The sequence below is a fragment of the Hemitrygon akajei genome, chromosome 3, assembly GCF_048418815.1.
Source record: "Hemitrygon akajei chromosome 3, sHemAka1.3, whole genome shotgun sequence".
In the NCBI taxonomy this organism is placed as follows: domain Eukaryota; kingdom Metazoa; phylum Chordata; class Chondrichthyes; order Myliobatiformes; family Dasyatidae; genus Hemitrygon; species Hemitrygon akajei.
The window spans coordinates 42,649,334-42,676,711 of NC_133126.1; the positions used below are offsets into that span (position 1 = coordinate 42,649,334).

Below are 27,378 nucleotides of genomic sequence, written 5' to 3' on the forward strand. Positions count from 1 at the left end.
TTCCCCATAACCCTTAATTCCCCTACCATGCAAAAATCGATCCAACCTTGAATATATATATTTACTGAGGTAGCCTCCACTGCTTCATTGGGTAGAGTATTCTACAGATTCACCACTCTCAACCTCATAGTCTAACCCCCTCATCTCTGGAATCAACCTGGTGAGCCTCTAAAGCCAGTATATCCTTCCTCAAGTAAGGAGACCAGAATTGCATGCGATACTCCAGGTGCGGCCTCACCAGTACCCTGCACAGTTGCAGCATAACCCCCTGCTCTTAAATTCAATCCCTCCAGCAACGAAGGCCAACATTCCATTTACTGTACCTCCTTGGTAGCCTGCTGGACTTGCAAACCAACGTTTTGTGATTCATGCACAAGCACTCCCAAGTCCCTCTGCACAACAGCATGCTGCAGTTTTTTACCATTTAAATAATAATCAGTTCTTTCATTTTTCCTTCCAAAGTGGATGACCTCACATTTACCAAAATTGCATTCTATCTGCCAGACCCTTGCCCACTCAATTAACCTATCTCTCTGCAGACTCTCTGTATTTTCTGCACAATTTGCTTTTCCACTCAATTTAGTATCATCAGCAAACTTAGATACACTACATTCGGTCCCCGCTTCCAGATAGTTAATGGACATCGGGAACAGTTGCAGGCCCAGCACCGACCCCTGTGGCACACCTCTCACCACTCATTGCCAACCAGAGTAACATTCATTTATTCCCATTCTCTGCTTTCTATTAGTTAACCAATCCTCTATCCATGCTAAAACAATATCCCAACTCTATGCATCCTCATCTTATGGATACATCTTTTATTTGGCACCTTATCAAACGTCTTCTGGAAATCCAAGTAAATAACGTCAATCTGTTCCCCTCTATCCACTGGGCTCGTTATATCCTCAAAGAACTCCAGTAAGTTTGTCAAACAGACCTGCCTTTGCTGAATCCATGCTGTGTCTGCCTGATGGATCCATTTCTTTCCCTATGCCTATTTCTTTTTTAATGATAGCTACAAGCATTTTCCCAATTACAGATGTTAAACTAACTGACCTATAGTTACTTGCCTTTTGCCTACATCCTTTTTTGAACAGTGGCGTGACATTCACCATCTTCCAATCTGCCAGGACCTGCACAGAGTCCAGAGAATTTTGGTAAAACATCACCAAAGCCTCTCCTATAACTTCTGCCATTTCTTTCAGTACCCTGGGATGAATTCCATCAGGACCAAGGGACTTATCTATCTTCAGGCCCACAACTCTGCTTGGCACTTCCTCTTTAGTGATAGCTATTGTATCAAGGCCCTCAGCTCCCATTGCATCCATAACATCTCTCTTTGGCATGTTAGATGTGTTGTCCACCATGAAGACTGACACAAAATAGTCATTCAAAGCCTCGGCCATTTCCTCATTACCCAATATCAATTCCCCCTTCTTGTCCTCCAAGAGACCGATGTTCATTTTTGCCACCCTCTTCCGCTTTATATAATTATAAAAACTTCTACTAAACAATTTTATATTCTATGATAGTTTATTTTCATAATCTAGTTTCCCTTTCTTTATTGCTTGCTTAGTAGTACCTTATTGCTTTTTAAAGATTTCCCCATCTTCCAGTTTCCCACTACTCTTGGCGACTTTGTAAGCATGAGCTTTTCATTTGATGCCTTCTTTTATTTCCTTAATTATCTAAGGTTGGCTCTCCCCACCCTTACTGTCCTTGTTTTTAACTGGAATATACTTTTGTTGAGCACTGTGAAAAATCTCCTTGAAAGTCTTCCACTGTCCCTCAAATGTCCCACCAATAAAGCCTGTGTTCCCAGTCTACACAAGCCAAATCCTCCCTCATCCCATTGTACTCTCCATTGTTTAGATATAATAGTGGTTTTAGATTGAACTATTGCACCCTCCTTTTGTATGAGAAATTCAATCATACTATGATCACTCTTTCCAAGAGGATCCCTAACTACACTATCACTAATTTTATGTGTCTTATTGCACAGGATCAGATCTAAGATAGCACATTCCCTTGTAGGTTCAGTAACATGCTGTTCAAGAAAGTCTTCATGGGTGCATTCTATGAAGTCTTCCTCAAGACTGCCTCGAACAACTTGATTCACCCAATCTATGTTCAAGTTGAAGTTCCCCGTGATAACTGCTGTTCCAGTCTTACATGCCCCAGATATTTCTCTGTTTATTGCCTGTGCCACTGTAATGTTATTATTCAGTGGCCGACAGGCAACTCCCACCAGTGATTTTCTCTGTTTACTATTCCTAATCTCTACCCAGATGGATTCAACATTCTGCTCCTTAGATCTTATATTGTCTCTCATTATTGCCCAGATCTCATCTTTAATTAAGAGCGTTACCCCACCTCCCTTACCTTCCTGCCTATCCTTCTGTATTACCTGATATCCTTGAATATTTAATTCCCAATCCTCCTCACCCTGCAACCACGTCTCTGTAATGGCCATTAAATCATACCTCTTTGTACTGATTTGAGCCACAAGTTCACTGACCTTGTTTCAAATTCTACGGGCATTCAAATAAAGTGCCCTTACACTCATTGTGCTTTTAAAATCTTGTAATCTTTTACTCTTTTGCACTTGACTTGTCTTCACTCTTTTCTCTTTTTTATCTTTTGTTTTTTTAAATCTTTATTCACAATTTTCTTTTTTTTTATTGTATCCATACTTCTCCAATCTGTTGAACCCACCCCCCTACTATTTAGTTTAAAGCCCTATCCACAACCCCAGTTATGTGATTCACTAGGATCCAGGTCCCATCGCAGTTCAGGTGGGGTCCGTCCCATTGGCACAGCTCCCTCCTTCCCCAACACTGGTGCCAATTTCCCATGAATTCAAACCCACTTCTCCCACACCAATCCTTGAGCCACGCATTTAACTCTAATCTTCTTGACTCTATGCCAATTTGCAAATGGCTCAGGTAGTAATCCAGAGACTGCCACCTTTTTGGTTCTGCTTTTTAACTTAGTCCCCAGCTATTCAAATTCCCTTAGCAGAACCTCTTTCCTCGTTCTTCCTATGTTATCGGTACCCACATGGAACACAGACAACTGGATCTCTCCCCTCTCACTGCAAATTCCTCTGCAGGTCAGATAAGATGTTCCGAACCCGGGCACCAGGCAGGCACCACAGCCTTTGGGATGCTCTAACCTCATGACAGAGAATTCTGTCTATTCCTCTGACTATACTATCCCTAATTGCCACCACATTTCTCTTCTCTCCCTCCTCTTGAATGGCTCCCTGAACCTGGTGACACAGTTAGGTTGCTCATCCTTCCTACAGCCACCACTTCCATCCACACCTTGAGCAAAAATCTCAGACCTGTTGGACAAGCTCAAGGGCTGAGGCTCCTCCAGCACTGTCTCTTGGATCTCACTACCCACCTCACTCACAGTCACACCCTTTTGTCCCTGACCACTGACCAAATTTGAGGCAGCTGATCTAATGGGTGTGAATACCTCCTGAAACAGAGAATCCAGGTAACTTCCCCCCACCCCCCCGCTGATGTACCGAAGTGTTTGAAGCTCAGATTCCAGGTAATCAACTTTGAGCCTGAGTTCCTCACGTATCCAACACTTTCTGCAGATGTGGTCTTCAGGAACCACAATGGGTTCCACCAGCTGCTACAGCACATCAGCTGATCCTTTATCATCCCTACTTTATTTAATTAGCTGTAATTTACTGACTTTTTATTCAACCACTACAACAGCTTTACCTGCTGCTTACCTGTGCCTCCCTGCCAAAGCCTCCTGAGCCAAAGTCTCAAGTTCCCACTCCTACACTGGTCCCCTCACACAATGGCTGCTCTGCTTTGACCCTGCTTTACTTTTATTTGCTCTTGCTAATGAATTACGAATCGATTGGTCCACCACTAATGTGTCGAATCCCTGGGAAATGCTCCTTTTTTAAACTCTTGTCCCCGACTAATGCCGAGCTCCCTCTCTCTGTCTTTGAATCAATTGGTCCACCGCTCATTGCAAAGATGTAAGTAAAGGAATCTCTCTACATTCATTCCACTTACCCAGTCTATACATTCATGGCTATAGCACTATTGAAATGAAAATTATAAACTGATCTTTACTATTACCTTTCCATACTTTAAAGAAAACAAAGAATTCCAATCAGGGTAAGGCAGTCAACCGCTTCATCAGCTAACTTAGTTGGAATATGTCTTTTATATATGCTATATGTGCCAGGAACAATTTAAATATCTATTGGTGACTCAGTTGCAGATTATCCTGGGGATTGAATTTGGGGGTTTTGATTGGAAATGAAGAATCAACCTTCAAAATGCCAGAGATGATAACACTTCTTTATTCATACGTGCTACAGATTACATGTTCTTAGAGGGTTGGTCTCTCGGTGCTCTATTCCATAATATTCTGCCTGCAAAGCACAAGAGGCTACATCCTTCTAAAAGCTCCATGTCCCATCTTTAACAAATTATAAAAATGCAGGGAAGAAGACAGAGCAACAACAAATTCTGGAATGTAAGAAAACTGTAATGTCCCCTGCTCTACTTGCTTCACACCTATGATTGTGTGGCTAAGTACAGCTCCATCACCAAATATAAGCTTGCTGACAACACCACTGATTGTGGGTTGTATCAAAGAGGGTGATGAATCAGTACACAGGAGGAAGACTGAAAACTTGGCTCAGTGGTGCAATAACAATAATCTCTCACTTAATGTCAAAAAGACTAAGGAACTGATTGAAGACTTCCAGGAGAAGGAAACCAGAGGTCCATGAACCAGTAATCATTGGAGGATCAGAGGTGGAAAGGGTCAGTAACTTTAAATTCTTGAGTGTCACTATATCTCAGAGGACCTCCCTTAGAATCATCATGTAAATATTATTGTGAAGAAAGCACAACCACACATCTGCTACCCCATCAGGCTCTTGAACAAAAGGGGATAGTTACAATCATTTAAGGACTCTGTTATACATGTTATTTCATGCTCGTTATTTATTGCTATTTACTTATATCTGCATTTGCCCAGCTTGTTTACAGTTAACAGTTCCTGATGTTTACAGTTATGGTTCTACAGATTTGCTAAGTATGCCAGCAGAAGAAGAATCTCAGGGTTGTATGAGGTGACATGTATGTACTCTGATAATAAATTTTACTTTGAACTTTTCCAGACAACTTGAAATTGTTAAGTTAGATGTTGAATCTGCTAAGATTGTAAGGTGTTAATTCAGAAATTGAGGTGTTGTCCAATGGGCTTTGTTGACACAATTCAAGATACCAAAGGCTGATAAATCCAAGTACGAATAGGATGGAAAATTAACATGGCAGGCTTGGTGTTATCCTTGTGGACTGAACAAAAATATGTTTGGTTTTCCCAATGTAGAAGAAACCATATCATGAGCACTAAATGCTCTAAGTTAAATTAGAAGCAATAAAAAAAAATCAATTTTTCACCTGGAAGGAAAGCCTGAAGTTTGTAATTCCATGTGAACAAGCTCTAAAAAGTTTGTTATATTGAAATATACCTGCAATGGAATTAGATATACTAACCCCTAGAGTGGTGAAGTTCCCATACTTACAAACACACCTTGACAATACCTCCTCCTTCTGTTTCTTCAAGGACTCTATTCCATTCCTTCAGTTTCTCCCATCTGTTTTGATGTATTCCTGACACCTAAAGTTTTCTTTAGGATCATATGTTGGACTCATCAATCTAGATGAACATATTTTTCAGGCTTATAGGTGCATGCACAGCAGCAGTTTAATCTTTTTATCATTATGATTTTATCTTTATGCAATAAGGGACCAGTATGTTAGATCTCAAATATATATCATGCTTGTAAAGCTACTGTACATTTGGAATGTTACATTTCCTTTTGTGTACCCTATTGAAAAGACCAAGGTTCAGTACGGAGAAGGCTGTATAAAATCAGTTTAAAAGTGCAGTCAGTGAAGTAGGGCTCCACACCTTAAGCAAAGGAAAGTGTCACAAGAACTTTCTCCTCACAAGATTTAGAACTAATAATTCTGAGAACTTCATGAATATTAGATAATGAATAACACTAAATTAGGATAGAAAAGCATTGTGGAATTAGCTTTACTTGCATGATTCAGCAAAATAATTTACAATGGTTTAGATCTCAGCCTCCTAGTATGTAGATGGACTACCTTTGTCTGCTTACTGTAACTCAATGACTAGAGGCTGAATGGAATGGTTTTAGAGCTGAAGCAGTGAAGGTCGGATAGTTTCCTGCACATTCTATAGCTCAATGGAATGTGTTGGAGGTTAGGTAGCAGGGAAGATTGAGAAATAGAGTTGGTGCAATGAATTGCCTTGCTTAATTCCAGTCCAAATTATCACTAAGTCTGTACTGAAAACATTGATATGAATCGTGGGCTGAATTACTTTGTACAACAGAGGAACCCAAGTGTGTGAGAGTATGGGCCTTACGCTAAACATTTGGAAATCAAAGATCCTTGCCCTTCACAACAATCAAGATCCATGACACAACCTAAATCAACACGCTTCATTTCTCATGAGCCATCTCTCAGACACTGATGATGAAATCCACCACTACCTTTGGCAACCCTAAGAATGAATATTCAAGGACTTAAAAGCCACAAACCTGACTACAAGCTCATAGTCTATAGAACAGCAGTGATTTTCCCTCTTCTCCAGCATGGTTAGAACAAATGAGTAAAAACGAAAGCTGACTTAAAGAGAAGAGTTGCATTTTTGCTCCAGTGCTAACTCTGCAAAATCCTCTAAATTCATCGGCAGATGGTGAACAAATGCCAGTCCTCTCCAGCCTAATATCCTCTGCTTTGAGTCTCTGCAGTCAACCAGCTTAGATGGTGAGCCACATTGTTCTCATACCTGACATCAAACTATTCAGTGGAATTTTCAAGTGTGCGAGGCTGTAAAATGTTAAACACAACATTCAATTATTCTTTCTGTTTGAAAACGGAGCAGAAAAATGAGCTGCCATTTTGATTAATAACTGCTCCAGGACAACAGAAGATAATAAATCCAACCAACAATGAGCAGCTCCATCAGGGCATATTATGGCAAAACGCCAGCTTCAACCAGCCACAATTTGGATAGAGTGCTGGAGCAGATTTGGTGCTTTGTGCAATGTTAACATTCTCAAGGAAGCAGCAGACTGAATTGGTGAAATGACACTAAGGCATTTGCTGCTAAAATTAATGAACAAGGTTAAGGCAGCGTTACGATAGTTGTGCAAAATGTTAATAAGCAATTTACTGCACAACAGCATGCTCATAGAAAAATACGTACAGAATGGTCCCTTTCTATGCTGCATAAATAGAGGTGGTTAAATGTTCAATGCAATATTACGACCAGTTTTTAATAGTATGGAACTTGTGGGGACTGATTAGATAAATAACACATTAATAACCTGGAATTTTCCCCCAATTATTTTCAAAAGTAAAAGACAGATAATATACGATTTTATTTTCATAAGTTTTACCTGTGAGTATCCATCTCCCTATGGAATTTGAACTCACAATGTCAATCCATATTGTAATGGTTTTTGAAAAGAAAGATCTTCACAGTTGTGTGGTAAATGGAATCTAATTCCTCAATAAGTGCTGTGCTAACAAACAACTTGTTAAATGACAAAAAAAATCAAGACTATTTTAGCTGGCTTAAAAAGTATCAAGGTGGCTGTCAACAGATTTACTTGTAAAAATGATACCAGCATGATTCCTGAGGCAGTTGTTCACTAGTTTACCAGCTGCCACACTATATACCACACTGACTGTCCGAAAGCAAGACAGATATTAAAGACCCACTTTCCATAGCCAAAGAAAGCAGTCTCAATAGATGCCTTGGAGCGAGGGAAGGAGGGACAAATCCTGTTATATGTGCCTGGTCATATCTTCCTATGAGATGTCTGATTTCCATTTCTGGGTGGATTCCATTTCTGAAAGCAGCCCCAAGGCACTGCGGGGTGCAAGTTTGTTAAGGGGTTATGATCACAGCCTCACACACTTACTGCATAGTATAAAGGTGGTACCAGTCATATTTGTGAATAAAAATGAGTGGAGAACGAATAATGAGTTTGGTAGAGGCTGTGGACAAAATATCAAAACTCTTTTATCTTTTTGTCAGCTTTCCTGTGGGGTGGGGGAGAAACATAGAAACATAGAAAATAGGTGCAGGAGTAGGCCATTCGGCCCTTCGAGCCTGCACCGCCATTCAGTATGATCATGGCTGATCATCCAACTCAGAACCCTGTACCTGCTTTCTCTCCATACCCCCTGATCCCTTTAGCCACAAAAGCCATATCTAACTTCCTCTTAAATATAGCCAATGAACCGGCCTCAACTGTTTCCTGTGGTAGAGAATTCCACAGATTTACCACTCTCTGTGTGAAGAAGTCTCTCCTCATCTCGGTCCCAAAAGGCTTCCCCCCTTTATCCTTAAACCGTGACCCCCCACTCCGGACCTCCCCAACATCGGAAACAATCCTCCTGCATCTAGCCCGTCCAATCCCTCCAGAATTCTATATGTTTCAATAAGATCCCCCCTCAATCCTCCAAATTCCAGCGAGTACAAGCCCAGTCGATCCAGTCCTTCCTCATATGAAAGTCCTGCCATCCCAGGAATCAATCTGGTGAACCCTCCCTGCACCCCCTCCATGGCAAGAACGTCCCTCCTCAGATTAGGGGACCAAAACTGCACACAATATTCCAGGTGCGGTCTCACCAAGGCCCTGCACAACTGCAATAGAACCTGCAGTAGGGAGGGATGGAGGATGTTTGTTTTACCATGAGTGAAAATGCAGTTCACAAGTCACACACCTCAGCAGCCAATTTCTGTTGCATGAAAAGCCACTGTACACTAGACATCAGCAGGAGTATATCAGATCATTTCCCGATGGCTGCTTTTCAGTCCAAAATGATCAAATGCAGCCACAAAATAGCTTTCCTCTGCAAATTTAGCATAAAATGAGCAAGTCAGTCAAACTACTAGAGAAGTTTTCCTAAATAATCCATGAACACTATGTGGTTTGTTGCAAAAAATGATTGAATCAATTCTTATTGCTGTCAAAACTGTTAATTATTTCTACTTACTTGCTGGTCCTGTAATTTCATTCCAACAACTCTGAAGGTGTTATTGGAGGTGTTGTGATAGATGTTGACTCTGCTGAATCCTTGTTGTCCAGGTTTGGCTGGAATCCATTTTTTGCTTGAATCATCATAGACCATAACCGAGGCACGTGCTTGGCAGATGCTCTGTTCACTGAAATAGAAGGATGACAATTATATCTATGAAATCAACGTACAATCCAATGTCAATATAAATAAGGACAATGCTACAGATGAACCCCAACAAACATCTGTATGTCTCTCTGCACTTTAAAAGAGATTATATGCCACTTCTATAGAAACCTTAAGAAGTGAAAATTTAAACAGAAGAACACAGCAAGTTTGTTCAAAGTTTGGCTGTTGTTACAAAAAGATAAAATGGTGTTATCATATTAATAAGGAAAAGATGTAGATAGAATGTGCAATTTAGGTTAGTTCTTAAGACAACAATTATCTCAATGAAAGCTGAGAAAGCTAACTTGCATCCAAAATTTGGACTCACATAAACAACAGGTACGTCTGTGAACATCAGTCTACAAATTAGAGTGCGTTGGTATGGTTGCAGGCATATGATTATTGTATGGAATGACAACAGCTGTTTCAGTTTTGGGCCTGAAGCCAAAAACCTCTGTAATGCTTAGGGGTCAAAGCATGAAGCCTGAAGCATTACACTGAGAAGCACTCGAAAGGAAATTGCACCATGCAGGACAGAGAACAGTTGGGCCAAAAGATTGGAAATTGTTCTTTGAAGGATCGGTGCTTGTGGACTGGTGAGAATGCATGTTGACATGGTGGGACAGGGTTGTAAAGTGGTGATTTGGGCCTGATCACCAAATCAGGGCTGGTGTGGTGATCAGAGCCTGGCACAATGAGGTGTCAGTAATTGGGAACTGGTGGAAGGCGATGAGATTGATCAGAATCAGAATCAGAATCAGGTTTTATCATTGAGCATAGAACCTAGAAATCTACAGTACATTACAAGCCTTTCAGCTCACAATGTTATGCCGACCATATAACCTACTTTAGAAACTGCCTAGAATTTCCCTACTCCATAGCCTGCTATTTTTCTAAGCTTCATGTACCTATCTAAGAGTCTCTTAAAAGACCCTATAGTATCCACTCTATCACTGTCACTGGCAGTGCATTCTACACACCCATCACTCTCTGTGTGAAAAACTTACCTTTGACATCCCTCTTGTACCTACTTCCAAGCAACTTAAATCTATGCCCCTTCGTATTAGCCATTTCAGCCCTGGAAAAAAGCCCCTGGCTATCCCCATGATCAAAGTTGTGAAATCTGTTAACTTAGTGGCAGCAGTACAATGCAGTACATAATATACAGTAAGTGTGTGTGTATATATATGTATACACACACACACACACAATAGTTAAATTAAAAGCAGTGGAAAAACAGAGATAACATTTAAAAGAAATTGAAGTAGTGTTCAAGGGTTCAACATCCATTTAGGATTCAGATAGCAGAGGGGAAGAAGCTGTTCCTGAATCACTGAGTGTATGCCTTCAGGCTTGTGTACTTCCTTCCTAATGGTAACAATGAGAAGAGGGCATTTCCTGGGTGTTGGGGGTCCTTGATAATGAATGCTGCCTCTCTGAGGCACCGCTCCTTGAAGACACCTTGGATACTATGGAGGCTAGTACCCAAGATGGAGCTGACTAATTTATTTAATGATGAGAAAGGTTAGAACACAGATTAATGCAACACAAGAGGAGGCCCTTCAGTTCATGATTTCTGTGCTGACCATGATGCCAATTTAAAATACCCATCTGCCTGCACATGGCATACATCTCTTCACATCCTGCTTGTTCATGCCCCGAACTAAATGTCACTTAAACATATCTGCACCTAGCACAGTGCAGGTGCTTATCACTTTACACATAAAAAAAAACTTTACCCTTCTCATCTTAAAGCAATGCCCTCTGGTTTTTGACATTTCCATATTGAGAAAAAGTCTTTCTACCTTATATATGTCTACCTTTATCTCTTACTTGTACTTAAAGCTCTTAATGGTCTGGGACTGGGGTACAGAACCAAATCATTTTCATTTTATAATCCTGCTTGTGCTCTCAGGTCTTCTTCCACTGGTCTCTTAAATTTAAAAAAATCTGCTTCAAAAGATAATTGGGCAGGTCAGCTTTTTAGAATGAAACTCAAACTGTGGAATTCAATATCTAAAACTATAAGGGATACAGACTCATTTGACAATTGTAAACGCCAGCTCAAAACTTATTTATTTAACCTTGCTTTGAACTAACTTCTTTTTGTCTTTTAGTTTCAAGTTAATTTTGATTTTTTTTGTACTTTGTCCCATTGTAGAGCACTTTGAACTAATCTGTATGAGAAGTATTATTATTATTATGTTTCCCAGAATTTTATCAGAATTCTATCATGCCAGCTCCTCAGCCTCCAAAATTGCAGAGAAAATAATCCAAATTTGTCCAACTCTCCTTACAGCTAATACACTCCAATCCAGGCAATGACCTGGCAAACCTCCTTAGTATCCTCTCCAAAGTCTCCACATCCTGTAAAGGGGCAGCCAGACTTGCACACGATATTCCAAGTAAGGAATTAAGTTTAGAAGCTAATTATGGGACTTGCTTTTGTGAGGTTCCAGTAGTGACCAATAGTGGCTGCTTCTACATGATGTATTTTCCTAATTTAAAAAAAATCAGAGTTTATGGAATGATGTGGGTTTGATGCTGAAGTTGTAAAAGACTCGCATGTGCAACTCCCACTGAAGAGTGCCCAAGGAATTTTTCAGAGCAACACAAAATATTTCAGAAATGTTTGCTGTGATGTTTTGCTCTATCCAAAATCCATTTGCAGTCATGCATGCTGAAATAAATAGCACTGCAAATTCACATTTCTAAGCCATTATGATCAACTTGTACTGGTTAAGTACAATCATTCTTGCTAAGCACTCAAGCTGTTCTGACCCTGAACACTAATCATTCCATCATTTGACCTCCAAACAGAAACAAAAAAAAACTCTATTCACCAAAAAAAAAGGAACAAAAGTAGTTACTAAATCACAAAACCCATTGCTATTTTTCAATTCAGATGTTTAAAGTTTTGCACTGCACAGATCACTTACATTATGTCACCAGAGAAAAGAATTTCAAAGGAGGGAAATGTGAACAGCTGAAATAGCCTTTATGCTTTGGATACAGATTAGGCACCACGGTAACGTAGCAGATTGTGTGACGCTATTACAACTTGCAGCGTTCCAGGGTTCAATTCCAGCGTTGTTCTGCAAGGAGTCTCTGTACATCCTCCCCATGGAATGTGTGGGTTTTTCCCAAGTGCTCTGGCTTCCTCCCACAGTCCAAAGATGTACCCGGTAGGTTAACTGGTCATTGTAAATTGTCCTGTGATCATGTCAGGGTTAATAGGGGTTGTGGGGTTGCTGTGGCTTGAAGTGCCGGGAGGGCCTTCTCTTTGTTGTACCACTAAATAAATGAAATACCATAGATAACATATCAGCATCATTAAACTGGTTTTTTTGCAGCTTTCCCCAGACAATCATGGGAATGAATTTTAAAAACACATCTGGAAATGTTGGAAATTAATAATGAGTCAACGTGCATAAAAAAGTGAATTTAAGAAAAACATGAAACAATTATATAATTTCAGGAGCTAATACCACAAAATCAGCAAGCTGAGAAAGCTGAATAAACATGATTAACAAAAATAGAATAAATTTTTTCCTTTGTTAGCGATTGCTTTCAGAGCCACTTAATAATAATATTCACATTATAACACACGGACAAGGAAAATCTTTTACTCTGTACATGAAAATAACTATTCCTATCACCCATTCATTAAAATTGTGTTATATGGCTTATGTTCATAGATGCCGAAGGTTCAGTCAATGGCAGAATGTTTCTTGTGTGAAATTTACTTGTAAATAATTTATTTAAAATGTGTACGCCAAGTTCCTCAGTGCATTTGAAAAATGACAATGGTGTAGGTTGATATTAGAATATTCACATGCTTCTAAATTTCCAGAACCACATACTGTATTAACATTTTGATCTGTATCAATGATCTTCCATGGCTTTTACTTCCCTTCTTGAATATAATCAACTGGCTTCAAAGTAAACTCTTAATGATTTCTTTGCAATGACATATTTGATAGTAACAGTGATAGCTAAGAATAATCAAACTGCAATGCAATTTCAAAGAAAAAGGTTTTTGATTTTATAATTCTATAACTTGTTGGCAGATGGAATACAGTATAGGGAAATTCATGGTCTTGCAGTTTGGTAGAAGGAATAAGGTGTAGGCTATATTCCAAACAAGGAGTTAATTCCGAATCAGAGGTGCCAAGGGAACTGGGAGTCCCAGTGCAAGGTTCCCTCAAGATTAACTTGCAGGCTGAGTCAGTGGTAAGAAAGGCAAGTACACTCTGTGAAATAAACCCGTAAAATTTTAATTTGCTGCCAGACTCAATCTTCAGACAGGGCCATCCCATTAGGATGCTCTGACCTCTGGCCACCAAATTTGCTCTAACAAATATCCAAGTCTTCATGCACTATTTTTCTTAAGGCCCCATCTCCAAGAAGCTCAACAAGATCAGGCTCTAACAACATGCCTCTGCATGTCATTTGTAACACCTAGCCCTGGTCTTCCATTCTTCATATTTTCCACTTAATGTCTTGGGTGTCAATCGTAAATTAAATATACATAGTGAAGCTTATAATCAGAAGGTTACTGGTAATCTGTGCAATGGCTCTTTAAAGTACCATGGAGGAACTTTTAAGTCTTGTTATGCAGACTAAACTAAAGATATACAATAATATTTTTGTCATTATTCATTTCCCTCATTTGAAGACCAACCAAAGCTGAATTTATAGAATAGAAATATATTAATAATAGGAAATTTATTGTCACACCTGGTGCTAAGTTATTGAAGTCAACTTTGTTGCATCATGTCTTGTCTAAATTGCAGAGAAGGATCTACTCACATGCCTCAGCTTTAAGTTTCAAATTATTTTTGAAAAGCAATCTCACACCCAGCATGTTGCTTGGAGAGGAGGCCACAAATGGGAAAGAAATATGATAGTATAGTACTTTGTTACATAATGATCCAGTAACAAATAATTTGAAGTCTGATATAAAATAGCTACTGACTACCAAGTAGAAACTTTGAATATAAATTGTGCTCCAACTAATTTTGGTGTTAGAAGTTAGTGACAACTTTGATTTTGAATGTATACAAAAAGGTAATTGGAATGGAATAATGATAAATTTGTTTCCGAAGAGTCATTCAACAGAGAAGCATGTCCCTCGACCCATCTCCTCCATGTCAGCCAAGACGCCCATTAAAGCTAATCCCATATCCGTCCAAATCTTTTCTATCCGTGAACCTGTCCAAATTCTTTTTTTAAAACACTGTAATTGGACTTCCCTCTACTATCTCCTTTGGCAGTTTGTTCAGATACCAGCATCCATCCTCTGCTTGAAAACCCTGCCCTTGGGTTGACTTTTAGGCATTTCTCCTCTCACTTTAAACCTAATGTTGGTTTTAGACTTCCCTACCCTGGAAAAAAGATTGTGACCATCTGCCCTATCTATGCCTCTCGTATTTTTATAAACCTCTATAAAGTCACACCATAGACTCTGTCATTCAAGAAAGAAAAATGTGTCAGACTGTTGAGTTTCTCCTTACGATTAAAGCCCTCCAGTCCAGGCAAAATTCTTCTGAACTGTTTCCACATCCTCACTAACTTGATCACATTCCTCACTTTGAATGTAAAATTTACTAAGTGAGACCACAACTTGTTGAATGCTAACTTGCTATACATTCATTTGAAAAGAATGCCACTACCATCCTTGTCCTTTGGTGATGATTATTATGTCTGCACTTTAGTTGGTGTAGTTGGACAGCAGGCTGGTGTGGGCAGCAAATGTAGAGGGTAGCCAGCTCTTCCTTGTGAACCTTCCATACTACTTAAGGTTTCTATTGAGTTTGCAAATATGTTTTAGCATGGAGGTCCAATTAGTGTGCAATGGTTCAATGGCAGTATATCCTTTGCTAACAGGCAAGTCTATGTCTCCTGCTTAATGTCCCTAATCCACCCAAGTTGCAGCCACAGCCTTAGCAAGCTCCTAGTGGAATGTCAGCACTGGAGAAAGTGCTCATTACCAGATGCAGTATTACTCTGTGGACTTCGGGAAGCCCTTGACCAGTTTACATTTAATTCTGAAATTGCCTGGTGTGTTATAGCAAGATGCTTCCCATCAAATGTAATGAAACATTTGCACATTTTGATGCTTCTGATCCACAATGCAAGTTATCAAAAAAGTTACAATGGTGATCAACTTAGATTTAAGTCATATAGATTTTGGAATGACCTTTCTCGTTGTATTGTAATTTATAAATCTCATGTTACTTGCTTTTTGCAAAGTACTGACGAGTACTTCGTGCTTATGTTTCTGAAACTCCCATTGCACTTCATACAGTGCTAACATTGTGTGATGCACACTTAAAATCTAATTTTATATGATTAATTCTGGGAATAAAATAAATTGCATAAGTGCTTGGTAATCAGACTAATGAATCTGTCAGACCTCAGAAAAAGAAATATTACAAGTAACAAGGAAACAGTAAAAATTCTTTGAAGACTGAACATGTTGTGGATAAATCGGAAATGGCAGATAAACAAAACTCAGATTTATTTAAAAACACAAAATGCTGGCAGAACTCAGCAGGCCAGACAGCATCAATGGGAGGAGGTAGTGACGACATTTCGGGCTGAAACCCTTCATCAGTAGGAAACCCTGATGAAGGGTTTCGGCCTGAAACGTTGTCACTACCTCCTCACATAGATGCTGTCTGGCCTGCTGTGTTCTGCCAGCATTTTGCGTTTTTAATTATTTCCAGCATCTGCAGATTCACTTGTGTTGCCTTAGATTTATTTAAACTTAGATTTGTATGTGTTATTTTAGATTTACAAATGATGTGTGATAATTTGCTGCTTCAAAGCTTCAGGCTCTGGGTATCATTGACAAGGTCAACACTGTTTCCTGTTCCTAATTGCTCTTGAGAAGATGGTGCTGAGCCACTTTCTTCAAGATGTCAAGAGATGCGTCATTTGGTAAAATCTTCTGCCGAAGGTGGTTCCCCAGTGCTGTTGGATAGGAAGTTCCAGGATTTGTATCCAGATAGAATGGTCTATTTCCAAATCAGGGTGGTCTTGAAGGAGTACCTGCAGATTGTGGTGCTCCCATGCACCTGCTTCCCTTGTTCTTGGTGATAGAGGTCACATGCTAGTTAAGTAACTAAATGTAACTCACATGCACTGCAGCTTGTGGTAGAAGGAATGAAAGTTTAGGGAGACGGTATGACAGGTGGTGAATTCTAAAGTTCCCTAACCACCTTCAATCTTCTCCCTAACATATTTTTTTCCATACTGGTGGTAGAAAGTAGATGAGATGGACTTGCTCTAACTTTTCCTGTGCAAGACCTTTTATGCTAGTGAACATGCATTAGGATGAATGCTTGATAGAAGATTGGTGGTAGAAGTCCTCATAGAACATTGGCGTAGACACCCTTTGCACCAGGGCTTTCGTTCAAGTTTGTATGTGTATTATAATTTGACACCCAATTGTGGTGATACCCAGCACTGGTAATACATGGTGTCAATCTATCTAAAAATATGTATATGCATCCTGCCCCTGTAATTTGAGCCTTAATTTGAGTAATCCAACACCATGTGTAGACCAATTCCAGGCCTTAAAGTTTAAATTAGCAATGCATCTATATAAATAATATTTTTTAAAATAGACTTTTGAAAACTTATATTAATAGCAACATAACCTAGATACCACTAAGGCAATCTATCTTCTGGACATTTAGAAATATAACCACCGGTTCACAGGATTCCATACATAGTTTAGTGTCTTGTGTTATGTATTTAGTATTTACATATCAACTGATGGAAACAAGCACAAAGACACATTATTTTCAACATTATTGCATAGATGTAAGCTTCTAAATTGTACATTTTTATAGCAAGTGATTGTAGCAAAAGAATAAAGAGTCAATGATTTTTATTCCCAAACACGATAATCTTAAATCCTCATTAACACATCAGTTGGTTATTTTCAGACCAAAACAGCCAAATAAAGAATTGAAAGGTGCCAGTGTAGTCCCCACAAACTCTTCTTGACCTTCAGAATTCAAAATTCCGTTCAATCTAGGGAGTCAGGGTAGAAAGAAAAGAAACACAGGATTCTGTTGAGTTTTTTTTGACTAAGAACTGGTTGCAGAATTGCTGAAGGACTGAAGTTTTCTTGAGAGACTAAAAAAATCCATTCCTTGATTTTCTGCTTAATTTTCAATATTGTAATGCCGCAACAAGATTGTGAGTGATTTCTCTAAATTAAAGAATTTAAAACTGCAATTTCCATTTTATTGTAGTAAAGCAAGCATTTCAGTCCTCTTGGAGAAGATAATCAATTAGACTTCTTCACAAATAAACTTTTTTCAGAACTGAATTACAGAGACTAGTAATAATGCTGATGTTTGAACTGATCGAAAGAAATTTCAAGGATCTGGGGCTACATCCTTAGGCTACGGCCACGCTACACTGGATAAATCTGTAACTGAAGCTTTTTCTCTTCATTTTTACCCTCCGTCCACACTAAAACGGTGTTTTCATCCCCCGAAACCGGAGATTTTCAGTAAAGCTCTCCAGAGTGTGTAATTTTGAAAACCCTGCTTGCCAGAGCAATGTGGATGGGGTAACTGGAGAAATCTAAAAACACTGTCATGATGTGCCGGAACAGATGGTGATGGCAGTGCGCCATTTCATTGTTTTCTTGAATGCAACTGTCAACCTGTAACTGTTACCTGCTCAGTTGAGGAAAAACACCAGAGACACAAAACTACCTCTGAAACAGTTTTTATTCAGAGAGGAGTTCGCAGCCCCACGCACTTCAGGCGTAAGGTAGCCAACTCCCAATTTGTCGGTTTACGAAGGTCATACTTATACCCAAAAGCAGGGAACTACATTCGCAAATATGGTTACCGATTCGAATTCATCAATTGATTGGCTATTGCATAACTAAGCATGCAAAATACTCAGAATTAGCAAAGGTTAAAGCGTAATACCTAGAATTAATACTGACGCACTTCAAAACACTTGAAATAGGTATCCTCAAAATACATTGCCAAGCACATTGTCTTGTGGTCGCAGGTTCCCTTTTCCCTGTAGTCTCCACGTCTGGCCTGGCACCTTATTTTAGCTATCTCTCCTTACTTCCCCAATGACGTACCTCTCTCTTGTCCTGTCTACATATTTTGCTACACTTACCCCTCGCCCACCCCCTCTACACATACCCCTTACCCTTTTCACATTCCCATTCCCACCTGTGATCATGAAATGATCACTCAACCTAACAATTTCAGAACAGATGGCAACAAGACTGAAGTCAGAAATGTACTCACCAAATACTTTGACCCATAACTTACTGAATAAATAAGTATACTAAATTTGCCCTGTTTTCTGTCCTTGCTTGTATGAAGGTGGTTTACCTACTTATGCAAGTACTTCTCTGACAATAGATGTGTAGCAGCCTAATGTAACATTGTATGGAAATACAAGATAATCCTGATGCAGACATGCTTTATACATTTAACAAGGGGTTTTATTAATGCAAAGGAGTTCGTCAGTTTTTCAGTGTTCATCGTCAGCTGGGTCATACCGTCTGTGAACTCCCTGTCGGTTGCCTCCATACGCTCCAGTATTTGTTTTTTTTTACTTTTGAGAGCCAACAGCTGTCCATCGTTTAAGTTTTTCTAGTCTGTAACTGCACAAACGCACATTTTCACAGCGAGATTCGACACCAAACATATCTCTTGTTTTCGGTAGGTGTGTTCTGCGCATGCGCAGTAGGAGGAGATTCGTCGAAACATCCGTTTTAATGTGGACAGAGATATTTTTAAAAACGCATAGTGTGGACGCCTATCATTTTTACGCGATACCGGCATTTTCAAAATTATCCGGTCTAGTGTGGACTTAACTAGTCACTGACATCAATGCAATGAAGAGCCCAGAAACTGGATCTATTAGCACTCGTGATTTGACACTTAGGATAACGAAAAGGGTGCTTTTGCACCTAATTCACATGTGTGCTTATGACCTGTTACTGTCTTCAGAGGTAGGTTAACCAGTCAATCAATGCCCTTTCCAAAATGAACTGGAGCCCAAAGACAAAACCTATACTATAATGGAACTGTCTCGGTATAAAGACTGATATATACTTCTGCGTAGTAGCCTATGCCGCAGCCTTTGTATGTGGTCTGCGCCATTGTGAGCATTTATATCTGTATGTTGGTGTGTCTGCATCGCTCTGCAATTCACCGCCAAAATGCTAGTTTCTATGCCACTGTGTAGAGTTTCTTCGTGTACTTCAAACAATGGTGACTGAGTGCATCATGTTGGAGTTGGAGCTAATAAATGTTGAACAAGGGTTACTTTTATTGAAATTACTGCAGGGCAGAAAAGAGAGAAGATATTGGAGGAGATGGTATGTATGACCATTGAGACATACAAAAAAGCTGGATGAACCCAGCAGGTCGGGCAGCATCCGTTGAAAGAAGCAGTCAACGTTTCGGGTTGAGACCCTTCGTCAGGACTAAAGAAGGAGGGGGCAGGGGCCCTATAAAGAAGGTGGGGGGAGGGTGGAAAACCAATCATAGGAAAGATCAAGGGGTGGGGGAGGGGAAGCAGGGAGTGGAGAGGCTGGAGAGGTGAAGAAGGAATCTAAGGGGAAAGCACTATGGTTAGTAGAAGAAGGCAGAGTCATGAGAGGTGATAGGCAGCTAGAAGAGGAGACAGAGTGAAGGTGGGATGGGGGAAGGGAGAGGGAGGGAATTACCAGAAGTTGGAGAATTCGATGTTCATACCAAGGCGCTGGAGACTACCCAGACGGTATATGAGATGTTGTTCCTCCAACCAAAGTTTGGCCTCATCATTGCAGTAGTGGAGGCCATGTACGGACATATCCGAATGGGAATGTGAAGGAGAGTTGAAGTGAGTGGCAACCGGGAGATCCTGTCTGTTGTGGTGGACAGAGCGTAGGTGCTTGACGAAGCGGTCCCCCAATCTGCAACGGGTCTCGCTGACGTAGAGGAGGCTGCACCAGGAGCACCGGATGCAATAGATTACCCCAACAGACTCACAAGTGACTCACAGGGATCGTTCCCTCTGCGCATCTTTCCTTCTCTACCCCTCTTTGCTTTTTGCAGGGATCATTCCCTCCGCGACTGCCTGGTCCACACGTCCCTCCCCACCGATCTCCCACCTGGCACTTATCCCTGCAAGCGTAAGTGCTACACCTGTCCCTACACCTCATCTCTTACCACCATTCAGGGCCCTAAACAGTCCTTCCAGGTGAGGCAACACTTCACTTGTGAGTCTGTAAATAGTGCAAATAGCTAAAAGCGAGCGAACAACACACATAATATTAAATATCAAACCATAGAGTCCTCAAAACAGTCTAGGGGTGTTGTGTTTAGTTCAGTTCAGTATAGCTCTTCATTGACTGCAGGCCACAGAGCTAGTCCACACTGAAGCGCCCTAATCAAATTGCATAAAATCAGAAAAAGAGTAACCAAAATCCAGAAACATATGTTCATGAACCACAGAGTCCACAGCCACGAGCAGCACTGGTCAATCTTTGCAGGGTGGGACTTACGACTCCTGCACCTTCTTCTGGCAGCAGCAAGCGAGAGGGAGGAGACAGGCCAGACACATGGTGCTGAACACCCGCTTGCCTTCTGCTCTTGTCCTCATCCATTTCAATCTTGCTCAATGCTTTAATTGGTGATAAGTATGGAGTCGATCATGGGTTTGTGCTCCGCCTGTAGGCTGCACACTCCGCTCTCAACCTTGTCAAATTGCACCAGAGACAGCAAAAGAGCCAAAATACTTGGTCCAAAAGCACAGCATCAAAATGTAAATTACAGGCTCCAATCACACAGAGATTAATAGTAGAAGTATATTTAAAAGAGGAATTAGTAGTTTCATGAACTGTCTGCAGGTCATTGTTGTTGGTTGTGGTGCCATCTTGATTTGATCAGGCCATCCTGAGATATTAGAATTAGGAATGATACCAGACACATCTGCCTATTGAGGGAACTTGGGCATTTTGCAGTCAAGAAGGAGGCCAGAAATACAAACGTTTGTACTTGGCTCAATAGAGAGCTTTGAAATCTGGGTATCTGAGACACCAGGGGAATGGAGATCTGGGAGTCTGGCATCAGTGGTAAAGTGCTATGGAGATTGGTGAAGGTCATATATTGGGAACACTGACATCAGGAAGAAGTGAGAGGAGTACAGTTACAGGATGAGTGAAGCACCGATAATTCACTCTATCTCAGACAAAGAAAATACATGACTGTGGGATCAGGGTATGAGTTTGTGGTGTGTAGTGGAGGATGCTTTCAGTGCAGGATGTGGCCAACAATTTAGGTAAATAATTTATTTGCATGCATATAAGCACAGCATGATAAGATCTTATGTCCTTGTACTGTGACTGACCGTCGAAATGAGTTCTCAGAAGAGAACTAAGCAGCATGGTTTAAACAGTTGCTGTTGCAACACATTAGTGACACATACTGCACCCTAATGATCACTTTTTCCAAATACTCCTGCAAATCTTTAAAACTCACAACTGGAAAGACAGCTCTTAATTCCCCGCTGACATGACTGAGGAATGTGATTTATTCTAGGTTAAATGCATTTTCAGTCATACAGTGCTGAAAAATAAACCACTGTGTAATTTACTGTCTCTGCATGTGCTTTTTCAGCAACAACATTAAGTCACAAATTGTTTTCTGCACAGCACTCCATTTGCATCTTCTTGTTTGAATCTATAATAATAATTGGTTGAATTATAACTACTAACATTTATTTTGGAGGATGTTAAAGAATTCAGCATGCATTATTACAAAAGTTAAAAGAAAACAAGTATGAAAAAGATACATTCATAATAAGCGTATTTCAGAGCTTAAGATTTTCAAAGCATTTTAAAAGTTTAGTTAATTTTAATTTAGAAAATTCAACAGCAAAATTGCACAGTGAACTCTCACAAAACAGCATGTGATACAACCAGACTGTTTTGGCAATGTTAAATGAGCAAGAAGTATTAAAGTTCAAAATTCAAATTTATTATCAAAATACAGATATATCATCACATACAACCCTGAGATTTATTTTCTTGCAGGCTTACTCAATAAATCCATAATACAATAATAACCATAATTGAATCAGCGAAAGGCCACACCAACTTGGGTATTCAATCAAAGTGCAAAAGTCAACAAATTGTGCAAATACAAAAAGGAAGAAATAATAATAATAAATAAGCAATAAATATCAAGAACATTAAATGAAGAATCTTTGCAAAGAAGCAGTAGTTCAGTATGTATAATGTATACATTTCTCTGATATTAAATGGAACTATTGAAACTATTGAAAGTGAGTCCATTGGTTGTGGAAACATTTCAATGATGTGGCAAGTGAAGTTGAGTGAAGTTATCCCATTTGTTTCAGCAGCCTGATGGTTAAGGGGTAATAAATGTTCCTGAACCTGGCTGTGTGATTCATGAGGCTCCTGTACCTTCTCCCTGAAGGCAAGAGCAAGAAGAGAGTATGACTGGGTAGCGGAGATCCCTGATGATAGACACTGCTTTCCTGCGATGCTTCATATAGATGTGCTCAATGGTGCGGAGGAATGGACTGTGCTGTAAACTACCACTATTTTTTTGTACAATTTTCCATTTGAAGGCGTTGGTGTTTCCAGACCAGGCTGCATTGCAACTAGAACAGCAAAGCAAACTTTGTAGATCTTCAAAGTAGAGTCATGGAAAATCTCACATTCCAACTGAAAAATGGATATAGCCTCAGTTTCACATCTCATCGTTACTAAATTTCTGTGCTCCAGTCTCTGGAGCCAGACCTGCAAGCAAGGATTCTAATGACTTGTACAGCTGGAACAATACCATTTTAAACCTCTATGTTTCACTCCAGACATGAATGTCAATACTTTTAAAAAATTCTCAGCAAAAATTATAACAGTGACTTTTTAACAATTTCTCCAAACAGTACTTCTGAGAACTGGAAAATTACATTGGTTGCTTCAGAGTTAAAATATTAAAGCTACACTACTTGCCTGTGAAAGGGAGACCATTTTCTCTACAATTCCCTGATTTGTTCATCTCTCTCTACCTATCCCTGCATCCACAGGAGTTACTTCACCTGTTCCTGTACCATTCCAAGCCCTAAAGAGACCTTTTAGAGGAGGCAGAGATTCACATGCACCTCCTTAAACCTTGTTTATTGCATTCTGTGCTTTCAACATATCCTCCTCTACATGGGAGATACCAAGTGTAGACTAGACGACCACTTTGCCAAGCACCTACACTCTATCTGTAGTGGCCATTCAGAGCTTCTGGTTGCAAGCCAGTCCAATTCCTCTCCCCATTCCAACAATGACCCTTCTCTCCTTTGGCAGGAGTGAGCCCAAACACAAACTATGGAAACAGCACCTGTCTGGGTAGTCAAAAACCAAATGATGTCAATTCCCCAATTTCACATATCTCTTACTCACTCTGCTCTTTTCTCTTTCATTCTGATCCACCCAGCTCCTCTAACACATTCCCTTCTTTTCCTTCCTTTCTCAGCAGATTCCATAATTTGCAATCCTTTGTTGTCTCCAACAATCACTTCCTACCCTCTGATACTGTTTTTACCTTTCCATCCAGAATGTGGCTCCATCTGCCCATCAACTACTCCTCACCTAGACCCAGCTACTACTTTCCTGCTCCTGGCTCGCCCCTCCCCTGGAAGATTGAACACTTCCAGAAGTGCAGCTAACCACAAATATTGCAGCTTCACCATTTAGTTCACAGTCTCATGCTTTGTGGTGATTTAGCCTTACTTATTTAGTAATTGACAGGAAGAATACTTGAAAAATTGAAAAAATATCAGACTTTATTTCTACATAATCCAAAATCTGAGATAATCTAAATACCAGCATGATCTACCTCTCAACAGTGCTGGATTTTAGATACTAACCCTGTAAATTCAATTCACTCAAATTCATCTCCTATGCAAGATATGAGCTGAGAAGGCTGATTACTTGACTTCCCAACTTTCCTGAGAGATGGTTACAACTGGATCAGCAACTTCTCCAGTTCATTTCCCATTATTACATTTCTTGATTAATATTCTACCTATGGATAAAAGCTGCCTTTTAGAAAACTAGATATCCTATGTTATTTACATGCAATGCCTTCTTTAAAATAAAAGTTCTGATATCCTGAGACTTTCCCTATCTAAATTTGAAATATAATTCACATTCTTGCGTCTTCGAATACATAAGAAATTGTCAAAGAGAAACCACTGCATTACAAGTCATCCTGAGTCAGAAAATTATGAGATCAAGCCAGGCTTCAGGGGAATGCTTCAACGCTAACAGAACTAATGTATTAAATAAACATGTTACTAGCACAGATGAGTGTTTGGATATGATTTTAAATCTGGATTTCATCTTGCTAAACAAGTTTGGCAAAACACTGTATGATGACCTCAGATTATTTGAGGACATGTATATTCTCTTAATAGACTGGAAAAGACTCTCTTAAATATCATCACAAAGAACATAAGATGAGAAATAGAAGCAGATAACATAAATGCTGGAGGAACTCAGCAGGCTCAGCAGCATCTATGGAAAAGAGTAAACAGTTGATGTTTCGGGCCAAGGTCCTTCATCAGAATGGCAGATACATCTGCCCAGTACCACATTCTTGCTCTCGATGTGTAGAAATTTATCAGCCCCTGTTCTGAATAAACTCACTGACAGCCTCCACAGCCCCACAAGGTTAAAGATTTTCAAAGATCCACCACTGCTTGGATGAATCACCTTAGTCTTGAAATGTTTGCCTTTTTTTTGAGATGGTCCCTCCAAATTCTAGACATCTAAACCACACCAAAAATTATTCCAACTTTCAACTTGCTACGATCTTAAAAATTTTGTATATTTCAATGAGAACAACTCTCATTCTTCTAAACTCACACGTGTTTAAGCCAATCTGTCCTCTTATCCTCAGAAACAATTTGGTGAATTCTTAAACAAGAGAAAATCCACAGATGCTGAAAAGGGTCCCGATGAAGGGTTCCGGCTCAACTGGTTGACTGTTTACTCTTTTCCATTGATGCTGCCTGGCCTACTGAGTTCCTCCCAAATGTTTTGTGTGTTGCTTGGTGAATTCTTGTTGGGTTCCTCATCACTAGTATTTTGATCCTTAGGTAAGGTGACCCAATCTTCAGACAATATTTCAAGTGCAGTCTCATAAGAGCCCTGTCTAATTTCAGAAATATCTTTCTATTCTTGTTCTTTAATCCTCTTAAAATGAAGGCCATATCTCCCTAATTGCTTGTTGTACCTAAGTATTAACTTTTATTGATATTTGTAGAAGGCCAACCTGAACACCATACATAGATCATACAACAGTACAGCACAGTACAGGCTCTTCAACCCACAATGTTGTGCCAACCTTATAACCTTATCTACTCTGAGATCAATCTAATACTTCCCTCTCACATGGCTCTCCATTTTTCTTTTATCCAAGTCCTTCTTAAACATCCCAACTATATCTGCTTCTTTCACCACCCTTGGCTGTGTGTTCCATGCACTTAACACTCTCATGTAAAAACACACCTCTGACATCTCCTCCCCACCTCCCCCCCCAATACTTTACCTGTCATCTTAAGATAATGCCCTCTTTGCTGCCCTAGAAAAATGGTGCCTCTTATCATCTTACCTGTCATATTCCTTTGCACTAAAGAGAAAAGCCCTAGCTCGCACAACCTTTCGTCATAAACCATGATCTCCAATTCAGGTAGCATCCTGACAAATCTCCTCTGTGCCTGCACTAAAGCTCCCACATCTTTCCTATAATGAGGCAACCAGAGCTCAACACAATATTTTGTGTCCACCAGTGTTTCGTAAAGCTGCACTATTACTTTGCAGCACTTAAACTCAATCTCCCAACTAATGAAGGCCAACAAACCATATGTCTTCTTAACCTTATCAACTTGTGTGGCAACTTTGAAGAATCTATGGACGTGAACACCAAGTTTCCCCTGTTCCTCCACACTATTAAGAACGCTATGATTAGCCTTGTACTTTGCCTTCAAGTCCAACCTTTCAAAGTGCATCACTTTACACTTTTCTTAATTAAACTCCATCTGCCACTTCTCAGCCCAGCTCTGCATCCTATAAATGTTCTGATGTAATCTATGACAATCTTCTACACTATCCACAACACCATCAATCTTCGCTAATTGTCACTGTCAATCATCATCTGCAAACTTACTAAGGAACCCTTCCACTTTCTCATCCAAGTAATTTATAAAAATCACAAACAGCGGGGGATCCCATAACAAATCCCTGCAGAACAGTACTAATCACCAACCTCCAGGCAAAAATAAACTCCACCTAGTACCACAGACTGTCTTCTGTAGACAATCCAATTCTGAAGCCACACAGCAAGCTTTCCATGGATCCCACCTAAAGGAGCCTACCACAGGTAGCACTGTTGACTGCCTTCATATACACCACGTCCACTGCTCTACATTCCTCAATTTGTTTTGCCACCTCTTCGAAAAGACTCAAAAAAGCTTGTGAGGAATGTCCAGTCCCTTACAAAGCCATGCAGACTATCTCTAATCAGTCTATGCTTCTCCTAATGCTCACAAATCCTATCTCTAAGGATCCTCTCCAATATTTTGCCCATCACTGATTGATTACTCACTGGTCTATAATTCCCAAGGTTATCCCTATTATCTTTCTTGAACAATGGAATAAAATTTGCCACCCTCCAATCTTCTGCTACTACTCCTGTGGGTAGTGAGGATGTACACATCATTGCCAAAGTTGCAGCAATCTCCTCCCTTGCTTCCTGTGGTAACTTGGGGTATATTGCTTCTGACCCCAGGGATGATTTTCAAAAGTTCCGGTACATCATCTTTCTTAAGGTCAACATATTCCAGCATATTAGACTGCTTTACCTTGTCCTTGCATTCAAAGTCCCTCTCAGTGGTGAATACTGAAGTAAGGTATTCATTAAGGACCACCCCCCACCTCCTCCAACTCCAGGCACATTTCCTCCTTTATCCCCGATCAGTCTTACACTCACTCTGGTCATCCCCTGTTCTTCACATATATATAGAAATC

At 40.0% G+C, this 27,378-nt stretch overlaps 1 protein-coding gene across 7 annotated transcripts in view; it reads right to left on the reverse strand.

Moving 5' to 3' along the window:
- The window catches only part of LOC140724911 (ena/VASP-like protein), a 249,431-nt gene that overhangs the window by 88,622 nt on the left and 133,431 nt on the right, over window positions 1-27,378 (reverse strand). For all 7 annotated transcript variants that reach the window (XM_073039682.1, XM_073039688.1, XM_073039680.1 and 4 more), the window contains one exon: window positions 9,096-9,264. In XM_073039682.1, coding sequence (XP_072895783.1) covers window positions 9,096-9,264 — 169 coding nt within the window. The remainder of the gene's footprint in view (window positions 1-9,095; window positions 9,265-27,378) is intronic.